This window comes from Budorcas taxicolor, chromosome 6 (genome assembly GCF_023091745.1).
Source record: "Budorcas taxicolor isolate Tak-1 chromosome 6, Takin1.1, whole genome shotgun sequence".
NCBI classification, from domain to species: Eukaryota; Metazoa; Chordata; class Mammalia; order Artiodactyla; family Bovidae; genus Budorcas; species Budorcas taxicolor.
This window is the reverse complement of record NC_068915.1, coordinates 44,830,828-44,855,330: the sequence shown is the minus strand read 5'-3', so window position 1 is coordinate 44,855,330 and position 24,503 is coordinate 44,830,828. Positions and strand designations below refer to the sequence as shown.

The 24,503-nt window shown below is 44.5% G+C and overlaps 1 protein-coding gene across 19 annotated transcripts in view; it reads right to left on the bottom strand.

Moving 5' to 3' along the window:
• SOD3 (superoxide dismutase 3) overlaps positions 1–24,503 on the bottom strand; it is an 86,854-nt gene that overhangs the window by 12,269 nt on the left and 50,082 nt on the right. For 6 of the 19 annotated variants that reach the window (XM_052642370.1, XM_052642372.1, XM_052642374.1 and 3 more), the window contains 3 exons: positions 8,868–9,034; positions 7,343–7,443; positions 1,216–2,871 (listed from right to left, as the gene is read on the bottom strand). In XM_052642370.1, the coding sequence (XP_052498330.1) occupies positions 2,123–2,857 (735 nt within the window). In that variant the 5' untranslated portion in view covers positions 2,858–2,871; positions 7,343–7,443; positions 8,868–9,034 and the 3' untranslated portion in view covers positions 1,216–2,122. The other 13 variants (XM_052642384.1, XM_052642383.1, XM_052642377.1 and 10 more) reach the window with 9 other exon arrangements.

Sequence of the window (24,503 nt, the reverse complement as noted above, 5' to 3'; positions counted from 1 at the left end):
TAGTCCTAGTAAGAGGTAAAAATAACCACTGGGGATGAGTTTTTGGCTAAAGTTCAGTTTGACTCACTGCCTCAAGAGTCTGAGAGAAACAGAAGCTGCCTATAAAGAACCAGGGTGGAAAACTCACAGCTAGGAAGAGACTCTATCCCAGGAAGCTGAAAAGTTAGTATACTTTCATTAATAAATGAAAGTGAATACACAGGACCAATCTAGTCTGTGTATAGATTATAATTTTCAAGAGGAGAGGCAGAACCGTTCCCCCATCAAGCCGTGATCAAGACCAACCTACCTTTAGACCCCACTGCTTCCAACTGTTTTTGTAATCAAGAAGTTAAGAAGAGGGACTTCCCTAGTGGTCCAGTGATCGACTCCACACTTCCAAAGCAGGGGGCCAGGGTTTGATCCTTGGTCATGGAACTAAGATTCCACAGGCCATATGGCATGGCCAAAAAAAAAAAAAAGTCAAGAAGAGCATTGTCCTGGTTGTGGAGAAGGCTGACAACTTCAGATATCACCAGCAGCTTCCCTGTAACTTGCCCAGTGACACTGCCGCAGTGGCCCTGTCTCCGCCATCTGGGATATGGACCTCAGGCTTCACACAGAGGCAGGTGTGAAAAGCCACAGAGCCCAGGAAGTTGGTGCACCCCTCATGCCAGGCCAGTGGCTCCAGCATCAGGATCACTGGGAGTGAAAGTGCCAGTTGCTCCGTCATGTCAGTCCCTGCAACTCTACGGACTGTAACCCACCAGGCTCCTCTCTCCACGGGGATTCTCCAGGCAAGAATACTGGGGCGGGTAGCCATTCCCTTCTCCAGGGGGATCTTCCCAACCCAGGGCTTGAACCCACGTCTCCTGCACTGGAGGCAGACTCTTTACTGTTGGAGCCACCAGGGAAGCCCAGAATCACTGGGAAGGTTGTTTCGAATAAATGTCGTCCTCTCCCTTTGAATTCTACAGCTCTGGGATGTAGCCCAGGAAGCTGTCTTTTTGTTTGTTTTCCCATTTCCCTAAGTGATCTCGGTTTCCTCCCTCTTGCGAGCTCCACCCAAATGCATAAGGATCAATAGATGATTAAACCTTGCAGAGGAGCTAGGCAGGGAAGAAAGAGAAGCCCTGCAGGGACTTGGGAAACATCTTTACCATTCCCCCAAAATGGCTGAACCAGGAAGAAGCATCAAAAAAGAAAAAAGTAACCAAGGCCCCCATGAAATACTGATTTGCTGAGTTTTTAATGTGCAACACAAACACTGTCAACCCCCAAAGGAGCTGCTTTCTTGAGGGAGTGGGAGGTGGGGTAGGGGGGAATACCTGGAGACACCTGGAAGAGGCACCTAAGTGCAGGCTGCACAAGCTGGGGGGCAGAGGTGGGGGAGTGGTGCTAGGCAAATTCTGGAGGGGTCTCAGAGTGCCTAGAAGGAGCCCATTGGAGGTGGGGGTAGGTGGGTGCTTAGGGCATAGAGGGATCTCAGGGCTCACACGGTGAAGGCGGGAGTGTCAAGGTGGAAAGGGACCTCAGAGAGTCTGGAAGACCCTCAGGTTCATGGGCTTACTTCGGTATCTCTGGGGGGTCCTCAGAGCTCGGGGTGCCCTCAGGATGAAAAGGGGATGTCTCAATATATGTGGTTGAGGACCTCGAAGTGAAGGGGATTTTCAGGTAGAGCCTAGCCATGGCAGAAGTGGTACTCCAGAGTACAAAGTGTCTCCGGGAAGGGAAGGAGAAAAATCAAGGTGAGGGGGTAGGTGGCTTGGGGTCTCAAGGAGGGGATCGTGGGCCTTGGAGAGGCATCAGGATGTTGAGGGGTCCCAGGGTTCCCCAGGATGCGTAGAAGGGGTCCTGGATCACATAGAGACCATCTTGGGCGCTTGGAGGAGTGTCAGGGTGTAGAAAGGTCTGGGGTCCTTGGGAGAGATGTCACAGCATACAGGGATACTGGGGTACGTAGGGAGGGTGGGTGGGGGGCTGAGGCACACAGAGGGGATCTCGGGAGCCTGGAGAGAAAGAAGTCCGGGCGTGGAGCGGTCTAGGGCACTTGCAGGGGAGTCGGGGCATGGAAGGGCTCCCAGAGGGCATAGAAGGGGTCTGCGGCGCGCGGTCGGAGCTCAGGGCCACCTAGGTGGAGCGCTCAGACGGCCTTACACTCGCTCTCGCGCCGCCGCTTCTTGCGCTCCGCGTTCTCCTGCGCCTGGTGCGCCCAGGGCCCGGGGCCGCACAGACCCACCACACAGCAGGCAAGCCGGCGTCCCGCGTTACCGTTCTCCAGACTGGCCTGATTGCCGCCGCGGCCCAGGTCGTCCTCGCCCGCGTGGACCACCACAGCACGGCCCGCAATCGAGTGCGGGCCGGTGAGCGAGGCAGGCAGGTTGGAGCGGTACTTCCAGACCTGGCCATCGCGCACGGCGAAGTTGCCAAAGTCGCCCGGGTGCTGCGGGTGCAGCACGGACATCGGGTTGTAGTGCGGCCCGGTGGAGTCGCAGCCCTGGCTCAGGTCCCCAAACTGGTGCACGTGGATGGCGCGGCTTGTGCCGTTGTGCTCGTTCGGGAAGCCCTCAAGGTGGAAGAAGGCCTCCAGCAGGGCGCCAGGCCGGAGCTGCCGGAAGAGCACGAGGCCGCTGACCCGGGGCTGCTCCGCCTCCAGGGTGGCCGACGGCAGCACCCGGCAGACCGCATGGAGCGCCGCGTCCGGGTCGATGGCCGCCGCCTGCCGCTGCATCATCTCCTGCCAGATCTCCGTCACCTTGGCGTGCATGTCGCGGATCTGCTCCTCCGTGTTGGAGCCCATCTGCTGCTGGACCTGGTCGGCCGAGGCGGCCGAGGCACAGGCCACCAGGAGCAGAGAGGCACAGAGCAGCGCCGGCATGGCGAGTCGAGCACCTGTGGGCACCCCCAGGGGGCGGGGCGGAACGAGGCTTAGTCGCTGCAAACCTGGAATCCCAGACCCCCCGGTGTCCTTGACTCCAGACCCTTCCTGCTGAGGGGCTTTCTTGCCCAGCATGCTTTTTTTGTTGTTGTTCTTTTGGCCCCTGTCTCTCCAGGGCCTGCTGTATTCCAGAAACTGGGCTAGGTGCTGCCGTTGTAAAGATGGATGAGGAATAATCACAAGAAACTCACAGGGATCTTTCTGAGCCACAAGTCTTACAGTGATCCTCCCAACTACCATCTCCATAGCAATGTGAGTCCAGGACATTGGCCTAGGGGTGGGCTTCCCTGGTGGCTCAGACTGTAAAGAATTCGCCTGCAATGTGGGAGACCTGGGTTCCATCCATGGGTTGGGAAGATCCCCTGAAGGAGGGCATGGCATCCCACTCAGTACTCTTGCCTGGAGAATCCCCATGGACAGAGGAGTCTGGTGGACTACTGTCCATGGAGTCACAAATAGTCCGACACAGAAGAGCCGCTAAGCACAACAGGGGGTTGTCTCAGACTACCTGAGGGAGGCTCTCCTGGCCCTTCCAGATCTCCCTCTCAGCATCTCTGCCCCCTCATCTCCTGCCACTCTTTTTCTGCCTCCTCTTAGACAGGCAGCATAAGGCTTGCTGCCGCTGCTTCTTGCACTTGCTGGGTGCTCCCTGAAGTGCCCCATCCCCTCCTCTCTGCCATGTTCTGTAGACTTGAAGCCAGAAACACAGTTGTATTCATCTGTATCCCCAGCATCTGGGCCTGCATCTGGCAGTAGGAGACATTTAATATGTGAATGTGGAATGAGGAGTTCACTGAGAGACAGACGTGTCATCAGATCATTCCAATGCTCTGACTGAAGATGGAGCTTTGTGCAGGGGAAGGACAGAATAAGCAGTGCGCGTCTCCATGAGGGACTCTAGGAGGGCTTCCCAGAGGAGGTGACTTCGGAAGGTCCCACAGGACAAGTAGAAGCTTTTCAGCCAAGCCAGGTCAGAAGCCCATTTCAGGCAGGAGGCACAACATGAGTGTTCACAGGCTGTGAAGGGACACAGTTTGTATGGGGCATGGGGGAAATTTAGTGTGGCTGGGACGCAGCCTGTGCCACCAGGGAGGAGGAGTCAAGGCTGAAGAGGGAGCTTTGGGCCAAGGAGGGAGGGGCTGGGTTTGTTCTGCTAAAGTGCATGGTTATTAGCCAGGAGGCTAGTGCTGGTAGAAGTTTTTAAGCAGAAAAGTGAGTGTTGAGATAGGTTTTTAGTCTGGCAGGAGAAAAGATGTGGGCTAGACTTCGGGAATGGAGAGGACAGAGGAGCAGGGATGGGAAGACCCCAGGGAGAAATGGAGACAGGCAGAGGGTGATGAATTAGGGGGCAGTAGCAGCAATCCAAACCAAAAATGATGAAGGCTACTACCAAAGCGGAGGCAACACGGTTTCAGGAGTGCTTCAAACGGATTCACGGTTTGGGTACCACTGGCAGTGGAGAAGAGGAGCTGGGGATGACTGAGTTCCCAGCAGGGGAGACTGGGTAATGGATGGTGGTACCAGGCCCTGAGAAGAAGGGAGAGAGGGCAAGTTTCGCCCAAGCTTGCTAAGGGTAAGATCCCAGGTGGGATGTTGGGCAGACGGTTGTGAATGGGAGTTCTGGCCCTCGGAAGAGGCAGTGTCAGTGGGAAGGGTTCTCAGTGTTTGCTGGCTACACATCAGATTCTGAATCTTAAAATTCAGATGCCCAGGCCACACCCTAAGAGATTCTGATTCAGTGGGCATGAGTTACTTCATTTTGTTTTATTTTATTTATAGCTCTGGTACCCAACCAGGAATTTTAAAGCAAGACACATATACTAACTGCAGTACTGTGGGAGAAATTTCTGACTCTGCCTTAGCTATAAAATAAGGCTGGTAAGACCACCAAGGATCACTAGGAAGTTTAAATGAGATACGAGATGACAGGTCATTTTCACATTTTAAAGCCTGCCCACAGGGATCAATGCTGCCTCTAAAGAGCTGGTTTGAGGGTCAACTGCATTGTCAAAGGCCTTCTCCAACCCCAAAGCAGATGCCATTTTAAAGTTAAAATCTGGGATTGAGTGTTTATTCCTTCCATAATCATTACAGAAAGACAATCTAGTGTGGTGATTAAAATCATGGATTCCAGAACTCACTGGATCTGAAGCCTGACTCTGCCGCTTCACTTACTCCCTTAGAGTTAGCATACTTGTTATTTTTGTTACAGGGTACCAGACAAAGTGCTGGACTGCAGAGTCTAGTTGGGCTCACCCTCCTCTCTGAGCCTTGTTTTCTTATATGCAAATAGAGATAATCATACTTACCTTAGAGACTTGCTGTGATGCTTGAAAGACACAATTAGAATTGCTAACATTTACTGAACGCAGGACAGGCACTATTGAAAATACTTTGCAAATGTTAATTCATGTAGCCTCCCAAGAACCCTCTGGGGTGGTTGCATTGTTACCCCCATTCTAGAGCACAGAGAAACTGAGGCACAAAAAGGTGAATGTTGTACAGACAGCTAAGTCATGTCCAACTCTTTGTGACCCCATAAACTGTAGCACACCAGGCTCCTCTGTCCTCCACTATCTCCCAGAGTTACACATTCAATAATAGCCGAGGCAGGATGTGAAGGGGTGTGGTCTGCCTCAAGCCCAAGGTTTAGGCACCACACTGTATAGCTCTCATCAGAGGCACTTAACCCAGAGCCTGGTACATAGAACATTCCCGGTAAGTGGCAGCTGTTAGCTATCAGAGAAAAACTGCTGATAAGGATTTCAGGACTATTCACTGAAAGATGCTATTGAAGCTGTGGGAGGAGGTGGCCAGGAAAGGCTCTGAGAAGGAGTGACAGGTAGGAGGAGAGGTCCAGAAAGTGACATCAAGGGAAGCAGTTCTGACTTGGCCAGGTTACTATGCTAAAGCCCCAGGGAGCAGGGGCGGGAATAGAGGGCTATCCCTGAGGCCACATCTTGGCCTCAAGCTCTCCATCACTACCGACCACCCCTGTCCTTTTGAGCTGGTCCTACCCCTCAGGCGGGCTCTGCCAACTGGAAGGTTTTTCATTGAAAGCATACAGCAAAAACGGGTTGTTTGGGACATGTCCACAAAGCTTTCTTTTCCAAAAATGCTTGGGTCATATTTAACACTTGAAGGAGATGTTTTTGTCTTAAAAAGAGAGAGAGAGAATGGGAGTGTGTGTGTGTGTCACTTAGTCGTGTCCGACTATTTGCAAGTCCATGGGCTGTAGGCCACCAGACTCCTCTGTCCATGGAATTCTCCTGGGAAGAATACTGGAGTGGGTTGCCTTTCCCTTCTCCAGGGGATCTTCCCTACCCAGGGATCGAACCTGAGTCTCCTGCGTTGCAGGTGGATTCTTTACTTTCTGAGCCACCAGGGAAGCCCTCTTAAATAAAAGAGAATTCTTCTTAAACCCCAAGTAAAACTCCTTGGGTCTTAAGCTTTTCACTTCCAGCCCTCCAGGTCAGCTCACAGAAGGCTCACCCTCCTCAGTCTCTCAGTTTGAGCTGCGGATGACCAAGCAGTTTCAGAAGGGCTTGCTTGGTCCGGAAGGGAGAACAAAGTTATCAGGGAACAAAGCAAGCTACCAAGCTGGTACCTCCTTCCTGGGTTTGGGTTTGGGAAAACTGTTTACCCCCCACCCCTCAAAGACTCCAGGGTCTTCTAATGCCTGGGTGCCCTATGAGATGGGGTCCCACCTGTGAGTCTGAGCCTGCGGGGTCCTCCCTTTGTGCCTCTCCTAAGCAGATGGCTTTTCCTCGCCACTCACGCCAGGCAACATCCAGAAACATCTACCTTCCTCATGCCACATCTCTCTCTTCTCTAACCCAGAGGATGCTGAGGTCCTCTTGAATGGGCATTACTGCTGCTGCTACTGCTACTAAGTCGCTTCAGTCGTGTCTGACTCTGTGCGACCCCATAGATGGCAGCCCACCAGGCTCCGCCATCCCTGGGATTCTCCAGGCAAGAATACTGGAGTGAGTTGCCATTTCCTTCTCCAGTGCGTGAAAGTGAAAAGTGAAAGTGAAGTTGCTCAGTCGTGTCCGACTCTTCGCGACCCCATGGACTGCAGCCTACCAAGCTCCTCTGTCCATGGGGTTCTCCAGGCAAGAGTAGTGGAGTGGGGTGCCATTCCCTTCTCCGATGAATGGGCATTAACGGATCCCCAAACAGTCACTTCCTGCCCCCGCCCATTGCCTTCCTGAGCTCTCTCACCACCGCCCTCCTCCTCCTCTTCAGAGCAGCTGGGCTCTGTCAAGAAGTGCATTTTTTCCCATGAAAATGTTCAAATCCTTTTCCTAGAAGAGGCTGGATGCCCTGTCCCAGTTTCAGACTCGGTAAGCACACTCTGAGAAGAGTGAAATGAACCTCGACTTCACACCCACCTCTCCAGTTCTTCAAAGAGCGCTCTCTCACCTGGGACCCAAGGAGCAGCACCTCACCAGCTGGTCACAGGAATGCGGGCAACTCCCGGGCTGTTTGTGACTGAGCAGGGCAGCCTCCAGGGGGAGTGGTCACTGAGGAAAGAAGGTCATTGGGCTGGTTTAGGCAGGGAAGCCGGCCAGGCAGTCCTTGTTGTGGAATTGCCTCACCTCCTCCAGCTCTGTCCCCTCCCCGCAGTCCCTCCCCAGCCCGGTTCCCGGGCCAAGTATTCCTTTTTGTGACTTCACTGAGTTGTGCAGACGTAGCAAGTGACCTTCAGGGCAGAGCAGGGGAATAAAAAGTAGACAGAAAATAGCTTGTTTGGAGAGGTGTACAATGGTCTCTTTCTTGAGATGCCCTTTGCTCTCCCCTGATTTCCTCAGCTCTTGATTTACTTTTGCTGAATGTCTAAGATGGAAATGGACACCTTGCAAAAATGCATAATGTTTTCTCCAGGACCGTGCTTCCACACCTGTGAGAGGTGAGACGCAGGTGGGGTAGCAGTTACCCACTCAGGCTGCAGAGTCCCAGCGGTGTCACTTTCCTAAGGATGTGCCTGTGCCTCCGTTTCATCATCTGTAACATGGGGAGGTGAGGGTAACCCAGTGCCCTGCCCGTAGTCCCACTCATCCTGTTCTCACTTCCTTATTAAAGTTATGGAGGAGTCCTTTAAAAGAATGAGTAGTGTGGAGGAACCACTTTCCCTTCCCCAGTGCCCTTTTTCTCCTTCTTTTGCCATGATCTTTCCTTAATCACAGCAGTTCTTTCCAGAAATAGAAGTCCCACCCCCCACCCCCCCGCCCAGAAAAGCCCACGTTGGAAAAGGCAGCTTGCCTGCCTGCCTGTCTGCCCTCCAGCCTGCTTTCAATAAATGCTCAGTGGGTGCTCGCTCTGTTGGTACTGGTACCCAAAGCTGCGTGAGTCCCTGCTTTTTGGGCTTCATACTCCAGGGAGGGAACAGCAGTGTCAACAGATCCATCCAGTACCGAGTGGGGACTGCAACTGGGGAAGCAAAGCCAGGGCCCCCAGAGACCCAGACCCTTGTCCTGACCTCAGGAAAGCTTGTTCACAGTCTAGACTTCTGGGCCCCATCCCAGGCTAAGTTAATCCTTTGCCAGCAGGGCTTCCTGGAATCATCTTTTTAAAAACTCGCTATTCTAGAGTATGGGCTTCTCAGGTGGCTCAGTGGTAAAGAATTCACCTACCAAGCATTAGACACAGATCTGATCCCTGGGTCAGGAAGATCCCCTGGAGGAGGAAATGGCAGCCCACTCCAGTATTGCCTAGGAAATCCCGTGGACAGAGGAACCTGGCCCTCTACAGTCCATGGGGTTGCAAAAGAGTCGGACATGACGTAGCAACTGAAACAAGAATTCTAGGGTACAACCAGGTTTGGAAACCTCTGCCTGGCAGGCAGAACTCAAACTAAAGATCTTGTCCTGGAGCAGCCATTGCACAAGGTAAGACGGAGACTTCTGGGCACTCAGAGCCTCCAGCCTCTATCCTGGCATCAGCCCACCTGGCTCACTGAGAACTCGGGCATCATGGGCTCAGTTCCTCCCACTCTGCATTCTGTTGATGGGCGTAGGTGCCTTTGACTAATGACTTTTCTGAGTTCCAGATGCTGCCCTCCAGTCTACCTCACCCTGAAACATTCCGGTTTCCCGTTGTGAATCGTCCATCCAACTGAAAAAAAAAAAAAAGAAATCTGTATTTTCATTCAGTTATTGAAGTAAGAATTATATCAGTTCATAACTACTGTATGAAGGAGCACTTTCTTCACTTAGTTTTATTTAAGGGCCGAGAAAGATTTCCTCTGCTATGATATTCTAGGATTGGTATTAAAGTCCATTTTCACTTTTCTTTTTATGCCATTCTAGGAGAAATTTGCTTTTTCTCCTACCCGACCTCGCCAACATCCATGCACTGCTCCTTTGGCAATAGCACCCCAATTTCCTTCTTGGAAACCACTGCATTTTCAGTCCATGCAGGTAGTATTGATTCACCCTTTGCTCCAGAGGTAGGTTCCTGACCAGTCATAATATTGCATTAGTTCCAGAATAATACATTCAGAGCCAGTAAGATGCAGTGACATTTTTGCTGGGCCTGTTGTGAAGGATGCATCTTCTCTTTCCCAATGGACTTGAAACTGGAGGAGAAAGGGTAGAGTTATTGTACCCCCTTGCTCCACTCAGGGAAAACCCATGTGAGGATGGGGCCAGTGGAGGGAAGTAGAATAAAAGTAGAGTGATATTTGGACCCAGTTGCACTGTTTAAGCCCATGGATCCAGCTGTACCTGAAACTGTTTTCATTATGTGAGTCAAATACATTCTTTTTTGGTTTGTTTTTTAATGGACAAATGATTTATTGGTAGTTTTTGTACCTTTTTAGTAATATACACATTTTATAATACATATATTTAAACATAGCCTAATAAACCAGAGAAGGCAATGGCACCCCACTCCAGTACTCTTGCCTGGAAAATCCTATGGACAGAGGAGCCTGGTAGGCTGCAGTCCATGGGGTTGCTAAGAGTCGGGCATGACTGAGCGACTTCACTTTCACTTTTCACTTTCATCCACTGGAGAAAGAAATGGCCACCCACTCCAGTGGTCTTGCCTGGAGAATCCCAGAGACAGTGGGCCCCCGTCTATGGGGTCGCACAGAGTCGGACACAACTGAAGCGACTTAGCAGCAGCAGCGGCAGCCTAATAAACAATACACTCTATTTTTCTATTCCTACAACATGTATTAAAACCGGAAACTCTTAACAGCATTTGTTTTTGGGGTGCAGAACTGAGAATGAGGAAGGAGAGGAAGAAGCACCCTAATCACCATTTGGAGTTTTTTTCCTAAAATTATTTATGAGAAAGCATTACTTCATTAAAAAAAATTTTTTTAATTAATTGTTTTTTAATAGACTAATATGTTTTACCAGTCTATTACAAAATACCTTCTCTTTTTGCTTAAGTTGCTTAGGCTGCGTTTTTTGCACTTGAGACCAAACACTTTACAAAACACTTTCTCATATACTGTTTTATTTAAGGCTTGCAATAATTTTGTGAGATAGGTGTTAATTTGCCTACTTTGTAGATAAGGAAATGAGGTTCAGAAAGAATATTCTTTCTGAATAATAGGTCAATTATACTTCAGTTTTTTTAAAGAAAAGAACAGGCCGACAGTTTCAGTGTTATAACATGGCAAAGGCAAAATTTAAACCCAAGAGTCTCTGATTGCTGATCCTGGTCCCTTAATCATTATGTTTTATTACCTCCAAAAGTCTGAAGGGGAAATGAAAGAAAACTTCGAAACAACAAATGACTCTGTACTTCACAGTTATCTCTGTAGTTAGTTACTGCCTTGCAAACAAGACACCTAACCCTTGACCTCTGTCCTTTCTGCTTGTGCTAATGTATAATACAATGGAAAATCAAGCAAGCATTGTAAATCGGCCATTATTAGGAGATGCATTCAAATGTACTCCTATCTGAATAGAAGAGATCTCTGCTAGAGAACTTCATAATTCTTTTATGCAGGAATATCAGTTGTACATAACTTCCTTCTCATTGTGTTCAGAAAATTGATTGAATTAAATTCTACCAGGAAATAAAGTGGTTACTGTGAGGAGAAAGTTTCTGAACACAACAGTTGGGATTTCAGGTTGCCTCCCTAAAAGCCCAGAGTCTGTGTGGTAAGAGTTTACCCAACCAGAGTACTTCAGATACACCTGAGACAACTTAAAGTGTGTCTTGCCTGCCTGGGTTCTCCCAGAAGCCCCTGGGACGTAAGAGTGGAATCAGGGGCCTGTGTAGTTCAACCGTGCATCCTGTCATTTTGTCCAAACCCAACAGGATAATATGGGGAAAAGGAGATGCTTGTTGGCAAAGTGGGCAGGAAGATTAAAAACATCACTGTTATTAACAGTCATAAAACAATACTATCTCACATGTGTTTAGTGCCTCTTCTGTGCCAGGCAGGAGTTAAGTGACTCACATGCACCTTTTCTTTGTAACAGCCCTGCTCTTCAGTGAAGAGACACTGCATTCCGTGTCTGTGCTATGTTCTGGGAAATTTCCTTTTCACTGTGAATGTGTAACCCTTCCGTTGAAATGTACGTGAATCAGAAGGGAATGGAAACCAGTCAGAACCAGGAACTTCTCAGCAAGTTACACTTGGCTGGCCATGTGAGGAGAAGACCAACTGTAGCACATGAAAGGCAATGTCTTTCTGATCAGAAGGTGAGTATGTGCAAAGTATTTTCTCAGGAAAACATCAAAGTAAAATCCCTCCAAGCTAAGTCCTTCACGGGGTCTGACCTTGCCTCTAGTTCCACTTCCTGCCCATACCTGTGAGAGAACACTTAGGTCATTCCTGTTTTGCCACATAAAAACAAAATCACAGTATGAATATTTAAAAGTATATCCAACGAAGCATTCCTTTCCTCAAATAATTGCACAGTACACTCCACTTCAGAAAAGAGTGTTTTTCAGCTTATTTTCTAGTTGTATTTATTTTAAAATATTTGTTAACCCGAGGGCCATACTGACCCCTCTGCTTGCTGCCTCCCACTATAGAAGCTGAAAAGCCAGGCCCTTACTTTCCCAGAATCCCTTGCAGCTGGTGGTGGTCATGAGACCCAGTTATAGCCAACTGGACATAATCTGATGTGGCTTTGGGCAAAGTTCTCACTTTCATTATTAAAAAGACAGAAATGATTGGTGCTGCCTCTTTATCCGTGCTATTGCCTTAAACATGGGTTTGATGCCTAGTAATGTGGCAGCTTCTTTGGGGCTATAAGTTCGTGAGAATGAGAACAAAAGCCAACATGCACAGGATGAAGGAGAAAAAAAATGGAAAGAACCTAGGTCCTCAAAAACTTCATTAAAAACTAAATTAAATTAAAAGCTAAAGAGCGAAAAGTGTCTCACTGAGCACCTTAACTAACACCAGCACAGTTGTAGTTTTCTGATAATAGGAGGAAATTACCTCCATGTTTTTCACTGTCAGTGGGTTTCTGTTATTAATACTTACAGCCAAATTCATGCCTGACTGATAAAATTATGTACCAGACTCTGCTCTGGACATCATGACTGTGAAAATGTATAAATCATAACCTTAGTTCAGGCAGCTCATAATCTATTTGAACAGACCTATATAGGAAGGACCACCGATTCTCCCCAGTGTTATTTTCATAATTTACAAATAACAAAACTGAGACCCACAGTGGTTAATTGCCTTGTTCAGCGTCAATACGTGCAGAGGAAGGACTTGAGCCCAGATCACTGAGCCTTCAGACTGGTGCCTGTCTATCTCACTGGTTCTGATGCTTCATAGACTATCTCTTTCCCTTTCCCCTTCTGACCACCGCCTGCAATACACATAAACCCTGCAACCTCACCAGGAAGAAGAAAACCTCCCCATTCAGATGGTCACCCTGGCCCAATTCCTTTTGTCCACACCTTCAGAATGACCAAACTAACTACAACAAGAAAAAGATGGACAGGAAACCCCCAGGGAGCTTGTGCAAAATGCACAAACCCTGCAACATGTAGAGATTGGCATCTAGAGACGGAAGTGACATAATATTCTCTGCTCCTAGGGTTATAGAAAATCAAAGCGGGAAGAAACTGTACAGAAGAGGTCCTCTGACTCAGCCTCTATTTTAGAAAAGGATTTAGGCAGTCTAAATGCTGACGGAATTCAGAAAGCCTCAGATTTGAAGCCCAAGGAGGGAAATAGATAAGCAGCCATGTGTCTCACTTAGAAAATAAATCCAGTAGGGTTCTGGCCCTCCTTTAGTGATGGTCTCAAATGGATTGAGTAGTGACTCTCATTACAGCCTCCAAACCACCATGACCTAGCAATATCACCCAGAGGTGAATCCAGAAGGGCAGCAGTATCTGAAAGCTTAGATAGTCCTGTGTTATGGCCCTAGTAGTATATTTTTAATTTCATTTCACAGAATTTTGGAGCAATTTTACAAAGCAATCAACCTCCTCGCAGTTCTTCTGAGCCCAGACACAGCCGTTAAGGATCCATCTTGCCATTCCTGGAGAGAATGGGAGTAGGTTTTAGCAGGGACATAATAGGAGCTACTGGCAGACCCAGATGGGGACCAGGACATGGAACTTTCTCCAGCTTTTGTCCATCTTAGCATAAGAAGCTTGTCACATTGGTCTTTCTCCACAAAATTTTTACTTCAGAAACTAGGGGGTATCTCTTATCGGCTGCTGCATGCTAAATAATGTCCGACTCTTTGCGACCCGATGGATTGTAGCCCACCAGGCTCCCCATCCATGGGATTCTCTGGGCAAGAATGCTAGAGTGGGATGCCATTTCCTTCTCAGGGGATCTTCCTAACCCAGGGATCTGACCCACATCTCCTGTGTCTCCCACATTCCAGGCAGATTCTTTAGATTTTTTGCCACTGAGCCACTGGGTTAATTTCCCTTAAAATCCAAGGCAGAAGAGTTGGGATCTAACCGTTGGTTCAACTACTTTATTTGACTTATGGAAATGCGTTTTGATCATCAGAGCATTTTCCTGGTTGGGCATTATTGATTAGAATAAAGTTATCTTCTCATTTGGGAACATATGTTTGTTACATACACACTAACTTAGACTTGAAATTGCTTTTAAAATACATTACAAGGAGTGAACAGGCATTTGCAAAAGTAAATGCCTATGCCTAGGACGAAACCATTCTCTCTTTTTTGCATTCTGACTTTCAAAGTTCTATCAACTCAAACAGAACTTGAGTGTTTATTACAACAGGAGCTGAAAACTCAGACACCTATGGGGGCCAGACAGGTCACATCATGACTAAAGTGGGCCAGCTATGTGTTATCTCCTTTTTGTCATCAAACACATAGCCCTTCTATATATATTGTGTCTTCATATTCTAGTGGAGAATTTACCTGAAGAAAAATTTCTTTTCTGTGAGAAAAACAGCAACAGCCCATTGAAAAATGGCAACTCAGCCCCCAGTGCCTGGAAAACAACAGAGCAGAGTGGCGACTGGAGAGAAATTCTGAATAGATGCGGGGCAGCAGCTGCACAACCAGATGCTGCCAAATGGGAATGCTGCCTATTATTGCCATGCCTTCTGTTTTCAAGAGAGACCAGAGACTGACATCTCTACACGACAGTTCTCATTTTTCAAATGATGGCTCAATAGTGTTACTTGCTGCCTGTAAAGGCAACATATCAAATATACAGATAAATTGACAGTAAAAGGATAAAAGAAGATTTACCATGCAAACAGCCTAAGATAAGCACGATTAAATTAATATCAGACAAAGTAGATGTTGAGATAAATATGATTGGTATAGACGATTGCAATTGGGCATTTCATGGTGATGAAAGCACATTTATCAGGGAGACAATAATCCTTAAATGTTTAGCCCAATAACAAACCATTAGAATACATTGACAAAAACTTGGCTAAAGAGATAAACAAGTGCATAATCATAATTGGACATTTTTTAACATATTCTCTTTTTAGTTGATAGAAGAAATAGACAAAAAACACTTGGCATATAGGTTATATGAACAACACTATCAACCAACATGACTAAAATTATTTCCCAACAATTGCAGAATAAATGTTCTTTTCAAGTTTACATGAAATATTCACCAAGGTAGACTATATCCTAGTCTATCCTGGTTTCATTATATTTTAAAAAGTTAAAACTTTATGGATTATGTTAATATGTTATCTGATTACATGAAAGAAAAGTAGATATCAATAACAACAAGATATCTAGAAAATTCCCAAATATATGGAAATTAAATAAGGCACACTAAATAATCTGTGAGTCAAAGAAGAAACCATAAGGGAAATTAGAACATATTTCTAAGTGAATCATAATGAAAACAACAGATCAAAATTTGTGGAATGTAGCCAAAGCAGTTATCAGAGGAAAATATATAACTTTAAATGCCTGTGTAGGAAAAACAGGGAGGTTTAAGTGTTAAGAAGCTAGGAAAATCACAGCAATGTAAGCAGAAGGAAAGAAATAATAAAAAACATAAATCAATGAAATTGAGAACAGATAACTTTAGAGGAAGTTTAAAAAGCCGAAAGAAGGTACTTTGGAAAGATTAATAAACTTGATAAAGTTCTAGTAAAACGAATTAAAAAAGAGAGAGTAATCCAAATTACCAGTATAAGAAATAGAAGAGGGCATATCACATCATATCCTATGGCTATCAAAAAGATAATTAAATATTCTGAGTAAATTTGTTTATAAATTCAATAATTGAGATAAATTGGAAAAATTCTCTAAAATTTTAACTTACCAAAATTGATACAAGAAAAATAATTTAAATGGCACTGTACATTAAAAATATATTTTTTTGTAGCTCAAAAATCTTTTCCTCAGAGAAAAGCATAGGCCCACATGGGTTCATCGGTGAGTTCTACCAAACAGTTATCAAATATTTAAGAAAGAAGTAATATCACACTTACACAAACTCTTTCAGAAAATAGAGGAGAAAATTCTTCTCAATTTATTTTACAACACTAGCATAAACCTGAAACCAAAATCCTGACAGACTAATGTCCTTCGTTAACACAGAAAACAATTCCTCAACAAAATATTAGCAAAACAAATCTGGAAAATATATAATACGGAAAGTATATCATGACCAAGTAGAATTTATCTCAGAAATACAAGATTGGTTTAACACTTGAAAATTTGCCTATGCAATTTACCACATTAACAGAATAAGGGAGAAAAATCATATGATTATCTCAATAAGAGAAGAAAAAGTACTTGACAAAAGCCAATCCCCATTCATGATAAGAACTCCTTGATTAGAGGGAAATAGAGGGGAACCTCCTTGATTTCATCAAAGACAGCTATGAAAAGCCTACAGGTAACAGCATGGGTAATGGAGAAATTTTGACTTCTTTCCACCTAAGATTGGAACTGTGCTTCCTACGTGCTGTACTGGAAGTCCTTGCCAGTGCAGTAAGACAAGAAAAGAAAGGATGGCTATTGAGGAGGAAGAAAGTAAACATTATACAAACATTGTTGTTGTTTACAGAGAAAATTCCAAGGACTATTTTAAAAACTACTATAAATAGTAAAAGAATTTAACAAGGTTAAAAAGGTCATATGTCATGATCAAGTGGGATTTATCCCAGGAATGCAAGGATTCTTCATTATAGACAAATCAACCAATGTGATACACAATATTAACCAATAATTAAAGAAGGAAAACCATATGATTATCTTGATAGATTCATGAAAGCTCTTGACAAAATCCAGCATGAATGGGCCTAGAGACTGTCATACAGAGTGAAGTAAGTCAGAAAGAGAAAAACAAATACTGTGTATTAACACACAGGGAGCAGGGAACTCTACTCAATGCTCTTTGGTGACCCAAATGGGAAGGAAATCCACAAAAGGGGATATATGTAGAGCTGATTAGCTTTGCTGTACAGCAGAAACTAACACACCATTGAAAGCAATTATACTCCAATAAAAATTAATTAAAAGAATTTAGCAAGGTCACATAATACAAAGTCAGTAAATAAAAATCAATTGGATTTTTGTATACTGGCAAAAAACAACTGAGAATGAAATAAATACTATTTATAAGAACATCAAAGAGAATAAAATATTCAGTAATACATTTAGAAAAAGATTTTAATACTTCAATCCTTAAAATGTACAAAAATACAAAATGTTTCTGAGAGATATTAAAGTAGATCTGAATATAGTTATTTCCTATTCATGGATTATAAAATAAGTATTGTTAAGATGTCAGTTATCTCAGATTCAATGCAGTTCTAGTCATAAGCCCAGCAGACTTTTACAGAAATTGAAGAGATGATTCTACAATGTATGTCAAAAAGCAAAGGATCTAGAATAGCTGAAATAATTCTGCAGGAAAAAGTTAGAGGACTGACACTACCTGACTTCAAGACCCATTAGAAAACTCTATCAGTCAAGTGTAGGAGATAAATTTTTATGACCTTCAAGTAGGTAGAGTTTGCTTAGTAGAACAAAAAAAGCATAAATTATAAAAGAAAATGGACAAATTGCATTTCATCTCAATTAAAAATTTTTTTGTTCTTCAAAAGTCACCTTTATAAAACTGAAAAGGGAAACCACAGACCAGGATATATTACTAATACACTTGTCTGTCACAGGACTTGTATCCAGAATGTATAGACAATGTCTACAATGAAATAATAAGAAAGATAACCCAATTTTTTAAATGGGATCAAATAATTTAATCAATGCTTCAGTACAAATGACCAAGAAGCATCTTCATTGGTCATCAAGAAAATGCAAAACAAAACCACAACTGAATATCACTGTACATCAATATGCTTGCTAAAAAGAAAAACACTGATGATGTAAATGTTGGTGAGAATGTGGAATAGCTAGAACTCCTACATTATTGGTGACTGTGTAAAATGGTGAACCACTTTGGAAAAGTTTTCAGAAGTCTCACACAAGGTTAAACACACACTTAACATGGGGTGGCAGAGGATGAGATGGTTAGATAGCATCACCAACTCAATGGACATGCTGCTGCTGCTGCTGCTATGAGTTTGAGCAAGCTCCAGGAGATAGGGAAAGACAGGGAAGGCTGGCATGCTGCAGTCTATGGGGTCACAGAGTCGGAAATGACTTAGCGACTGAACAACAGCAAATAACATGTGATCCAATCATTTCATTCCTAGATATGTACTCAAGACAAATGAGAACGTATATCCACACAAAGCCTTATGCAAGGATATGCACAAGAGCTTTATACATAAGTGTTCCACTGGGAACATCCCAAATGTCCACCAGCAGGTCAATAGATCATCTGTGTTATATTTCCGTAATTGGACACTATGCAGAAATAAGAAATAAGCTGCTAGTACATACAGCAACATAGAGTGATGTCCACAATGTAACCCTGAGTGAAAGGAGCCAGACACAAAATAGTACACATTGTGTGACTCTATTCAGATGAAGTTCCAGAACAGGTTCACTAATCTATTGTCCTAGGAATTAGAACAAGGGCTTCCTAGGATGGGGGTTAAGGGGCGCTGGATATGGATGTGCTTCAGAATTAGCTACAAAAAGACATGAGAAATCTTTCTGGGGTGATGAAAGTGGGGTAATGGAGATGTTCTATATTGAATATGAGATGCTTAAATGAGAGTTTGTCAAAGATCCTACATTTTATTGCTTGTAAATTGTACTTCAGTAAATTTGAAAAGCAAAGACATGTGTAAACATTAGCAGAATAATCAAGTTGGCAGCTGTTGGGCTGAACCTCACTGGTGTGAAAATAACCTCAAGTTCAAATTCTTCCCAGACAAAGTCATCTAAATGGAATTTTGGATTTTATGTTGTTGGTCCTTAAAGTTCGGTCTCACAGTTTGAGATCAAGCCTGTAATGAGTAACAGTTCTAGATAAGAAAGAGGAGGCTTTTCTATCCATTGCTGAATGCTTGTCTTATTGAGGAGCTAATCAGTTCTGAAGCCTTCTGCCAAGTCTCTGATGGAGACCTCAGGAGCGGTGAGTGCTGCGCCTGGCTTGGGTTAGCTGAACTGGGCACCACTTCACAGCCCTTATCCACTCCAAGCTCAAGGTCCTCACAAGTGAAAACAGGACAGTAATTGTGTAAGGATGAAATGAGATATGTGTATAAAGGTAATCAGCAAAGTGCTTGGCACATAGTAACCACCACACTCTGTCATTCTATTACTTCTTGTTGTTGGTTTTTTGTGTTTTTTGAGAATTGCTCATTTTTATAAATTGAGCTAGGGAATGCACAGAGTTGTCAGGATGGGGATGGGAAGACTTGTAAATACAAAATAAATGTCTTTATCTCACCATGGGTAACTGAGCCTCCTTTTTAGGAGTCAAGATACTGGTACCTGTCACTATATTAGCTACATCTCCTTCAAGCCAAGTTCAGCAAACAGGCGTTCATGGGTTCACAGAACTGGACAATCCAGTGTCTTATATTCCAGTAACCCTGCAACCCCTAATAATTCCGACAGGAGTCCCAAGTTAAGGCTAGGGGGCTTGTTTGGGTCCCACATATGAACCAGCTGCAGCGTGGATAAGAATGGAATGCACTACTGTGATAAGCCCACCAATAGCCAGGAGCCAGGGTCAGCACAACCAACCCACAAAGGAAGAGAGAGAGAGACATAATTCCCCAAAGGAAAACATGGGTGCCTCTCTGTTTTGTCAAAATTCTATATATCTCGCAAGTGGTTCCCGGCACTAGGCATTGTTCTCCACAACAGATGCCACAGTGAGTACTGAGGTAGATTACCCGCAAGAAGATTAGTGTTCTGAGGAGAAAGGAACTCCTGGGAAGCTGTCTGCACATCACGGGCCTTTCACTCATTTTCACATCTATTCCCAGTGAGGCGCCACTTCTTAAAACTCCTAAGAACATTAGCTCCACGATGGGAAAAAAAAAAAAAAAAGACTATTTCTAATAAGCATCTGTGACTTTGTCTTGTTATTAAATAGATTTTGGAATCTCTTTCCTTCCATGTAAACAGAGTTTGGGTTTATTAGGTACCACCAGTGAAGATGGCTTAGTTTGGAGGAAGACAAGGAAGGAATTGTTTATTTTTTCAAATATTCCAATCTTATAAGAGGGCTCTTTGGTCCCTTGGGATACTTTACTTCCTGTTATGAGACCAGTCAAATGGGATGAATGAATCAGACCATTCAGTTGGAAGCCATAAATATTAGCTGAATGGACAAAAAAACAAGTGCTCTGTTTTTCAAGCGGCAGCAGAACATGTTCAGATCAATGCTGGCTCTAGGCTGGTGGAATTGCCGTCATTCATCCTTTGGGGCTTTCCACATTTTAGAGAACTTCTATGGACAGCGTCTCATGGACATGACTATCAACCCCTGCTTTTCCTTGCTGATAGGCATACATTTTGTTCAAGTATCCAACTCTACCCAAGAGGATTAAGATCACCAAGAAAAGTTCCTGATTCATCTACTTCAGCCAGCACATGGGGCTCCCCAAGGACAGTCAAGCAAAGGGATGGAATAATTTGGATCCCTGAGCTGCGACAGTTCTGCACCTAAGTCTTCTTTATCTCTGGACTTCCCACTCTGTGATTTATTATATATGTTAGTACGAGTCAGGGGTTTCTTTATTTGTAGCCTATACTAATACGATGTACCATCCCCAGTAAGAAATTCACCTTTATTTAGGCAATGCTCAGTTAAGAAGGCTTTTCCCCTTACCTACCTGGGCACTAGAACCTAGGCTGCAGTTTTCAATTGAAAAAGTAACTGCCAGGAGTGCTTCTGGCTACAAATATGATAGAAGGTTATTTAAACACTTGGATGTTTGTCTCATGGAACAAAATGTTCACTGTGGCTGGGTGCTTGGGAAATTCACATCGTTCCTTTTCCTCATCAGCAGTGTGTAGACTTCTGACCTCATGCTGTTGCCTCCGTCCTGCAAATTGGCTTTTAAACCTCCAGATGTCCATCTCATTCAGAAGGAGGGGGCAGTGGCAGCACCGTTTCCCTGATGCCTTCAATTTATTTCTCATGGTGAGAAATGTATCACAGGGCATCTCTAGATTCATGGGACTCTGACAGAGCAAGTGGGCTTAGCCTAAAATACTGCTACCCTAGCAAAATTAAATTTGCCTTATTAAGAAGGAAGAGAATGTTTATTAGGTAGGCGGCTTGCAATGACTGCAACATTGTTCAGATATTTATCTTTAGTTCTTTAAGGAACTAAAGAAGTTCTTTAATTTGAGACTTTTACAAAGACAGCAAGAAGATTAGATGAGATGAACCAAGCTCATCCCGTGGCATTCAGTTCAGTTCAGTTCAGTCCAGTTCAGTCGCTCAGTCGTGTCCGACTCTTTGCGACCCCATGAATCACAGCACGCCAGGCCTCCCTGTCTATCACCAACTCCCCGTGGCATTAACTACTTACAATTAACAAGCATGAATAAAGAGGACCCAGGCTAGAAATAACTACAAAGTCTTGTATATTTCTTATCTAAAGAGAATGATGTAAACCTTAACCAGATGCAGCTAAAAGAAATACTGCACCCTGATCTTCCTTATCACCCTCGTACTGCACCATTCACAGACCTTCTCTGGGTCTCACAATGTTAAATGCTTGTTTCCCTTGAGCAGAGCTGGCAATGATCCATCTATCTATCCACCCATTGTCTCTCTATCCTTCCATCATCCACCCATTTGCTTATTCAATATAAGCTTTCTAAAGTACAGACTCTTGTCAACAATACTTCTAAACCTTTACCTTTGCTAGTGATGAGGCTACTGCACAGGTCTGTGTAAATGTTCCTTCAATATGCTCACAAAATTCTTTGTTTTGCTATCAGACCTGTATGGCTGCTTCCTGCCTCTCTGCCTGTCTCTGGAGCAAGCTCCAATCTTCACTAGGGGGTAGGAGCAGTTTTGTTGTCTGCCCTGACTTTTGAGAGGAAGAGAAGAGCTTTCAAGTTGAGGATTACATGAAAAATCCCCTTGGAGACCTATCACTGACTCCTAAACTTAGGGAGATGTCCAGGGCAGCAAAATTAAGCAATGACTCTCACCCTTCTCCCCAGTCAGCACTACCACCCCTTAAGCTCAGGGTTTTGCTGTTTAATCCCACGGGGGTTGTGGTGTTCCTATTTTCGCCCAGAGAGAAAATAAGAGCAAGAAAAGTTAAGGAACAACTTAGTATCCCTCTCTTAGGTAAGACAAAGAAATCTGCTGTCTCATCTCCAAAAATCCCAGTAAATATTATTTTGCCAAGAAATGGAGGGAGACCTGCTTCCATGAGCACATGTGAATACACGTAGGTGATTTTCCCAAACATGTTAGAAGATACCTTGGAAATGCCCCGAGACATGGTGAACAGGGGCATCATCAGGGGAGGGGCAGAGTGGGAATTACCTGGTAGTCCAGTGGTTAATACTCCATGTTTTCACTGCTGAGGGCTCGGGTTCAATCCCTGGTTGGGAAGCCAAGATCCCACAAGACAGGAAGTGCCCAAGAAGAAAAAAAGAATCTTAAAAAGAGGGGCAGAGGGAGCAGTTTTCTCAGAGCTACTGGAATGCTGCCTCCTGGGCTCAGAGTCCTTCACATTCCCACCAAATAAAATAACCGTACTTTCAGATTTTAAAAAGGGGAGGGCAGAGAGGAGGTCTTTGGGTTATTTATTGTCCTGCAGCACATACCCCAACAACCACTTTTTCACGTTTCATGGGTTGTTTAGATAATGGGTTAGCTGGGGATTGGCTGATGGCGGTTCCTTTACTGGTCTCTGTTGGGTTCTTTCTTGCACTTTCTGTCAGTGGGCAACTGGGTTGCCACGGGGCTAGATATCTGAGTCTCAGGTGTTCCTCTGTGTGGTCATCCTTCATGTGATGACTCATCCTCCAAGTCCTGTCCATGTGGCCTTGTTTTATGATAAGGGTACTCAGGCTTCCTAGGTGATTTGGTGGTAAAATATCTGCCTGCCAATGCAGGAGACTTGGGTTCGAACCCTGGGTCGGGAAGATTCCCTGGAGAAGGAAATGGCAACCCCCTCCAGTATTCTTGCCTGGAAAATCCCATGGACAGAGGAGCCTCACAGGCTGCAGGCCAAGGGGTCACCAAGAGTCGGACACAAGTTAGTGACTAAACAACAACTCAGACATTATACTTGAGAGCTCAGGGCATGGCAAAAGGTTCAGGCCTTCTTAATGCCTGGGCTCAGATTCCTGCAACATCTTTCCTCCAAATTCCATTGGTCAAAGCAGTCATGGGCCAAACTAGATTAGGTGGAGGTAAATGTCTAATGTTTAGGAGTTTTAATGCTCAGACTGTCACTAGGAAAAGAAGGCATACTGAACAAAACTGATCAATTTTACAGCTTGACTTGTAGCCAGTACCAATGCCTCCTGGCAGATTCATTTAGGAGACAATCCTGACTTAGGGAACCTGGGTTGTGAAATAGGGTTATGTAAGATTTTGGAGTCAGGCTCAGAGTCAGAAAGGCTCTTAATAATACACTCATTTCCACTCTGTGATTCCACATATGTCTTTAATAATCCTTTCCTCGGGATGAAGATAAGTCCTGCTTTAAAACATCTGAAGAAACCACAGATCAGTGGCCTCATTCTATGGCCAAGGCCGCCTTCAAGACCACCTGTCAGAGCACCCTATTTAAGCAAAATGTGTTGATTATTTTTAGCATAACATAAGCCCCAGGAGACTAATGAGGTGTTAACAGTGTGTGTTAATTATGTGATTTTTGTTGTCTTCATTAAAGTTACAATTCTCAATCCGATTTGCCACCTGAAATCCCAGAGGAGCCACATTGCTTTTCTGACCCTGGCAGCTTTTTGTTTCCTGCACTTTGCACAATCACATAAACATATTTTGTTTTCCCTGCAGAGAATCAGATGAGCATGGCTCCCACACTCAGAAGACCTTGGCTACCCTCTTCTTAATTCTTACACATTTTTAATCTCCTTTATGAGCAGTTGGATCTTACAATAAGGTCAAGGTGCAGAATGCTAGCGACATTAGCTCATTGTTGACTGTTTAGAGCAGACTGTCCTTCAACTCAACAGAAAACTGCCAGAGAAGCTGAAAACCAGGAAGGAGAAGCACAAAACTCAGTTTTCAGTGCTTTTTGCAGTGTTTTAATTAACTGAGGCATTGTGTTGCATGCACACGACTCTGATTATTTTTAAACTTTTGCAATATATGCTATACCTCTGTCCCGAGTGACAATACATCCCATCCAGAAAAGCCTTTTCTCAGGAAGAGATAATCACCTATCCTAGACTCATCTGAAGCAGCAATCAGCATCCCTTTCATGACTTTGTCTGCACTGCTGATGTTCTAGAGGGACTTTATTTGGCAATGGTGTTAAGGACCTATTGCAAGTCCAGGAGGTAATGGATTCAGGATTTCAGCTGGAAATGTCTTAATGATGGCCTCATCAGGGTGAATGAAGTTGTAATGAAAATAGCAGGTGAATCTGACTGGCAAATAGGACATTATGAGTCTTCTTAGAAATTAGAATTGTCTAAAAATGGAATGGACCATCACATGAGGTAGTGAGCTTCCCGTAAAAAAATCAGGGATATTGAAATGAAGGTTCCATGTCAGAGAAAGGTTAGACGTGATACT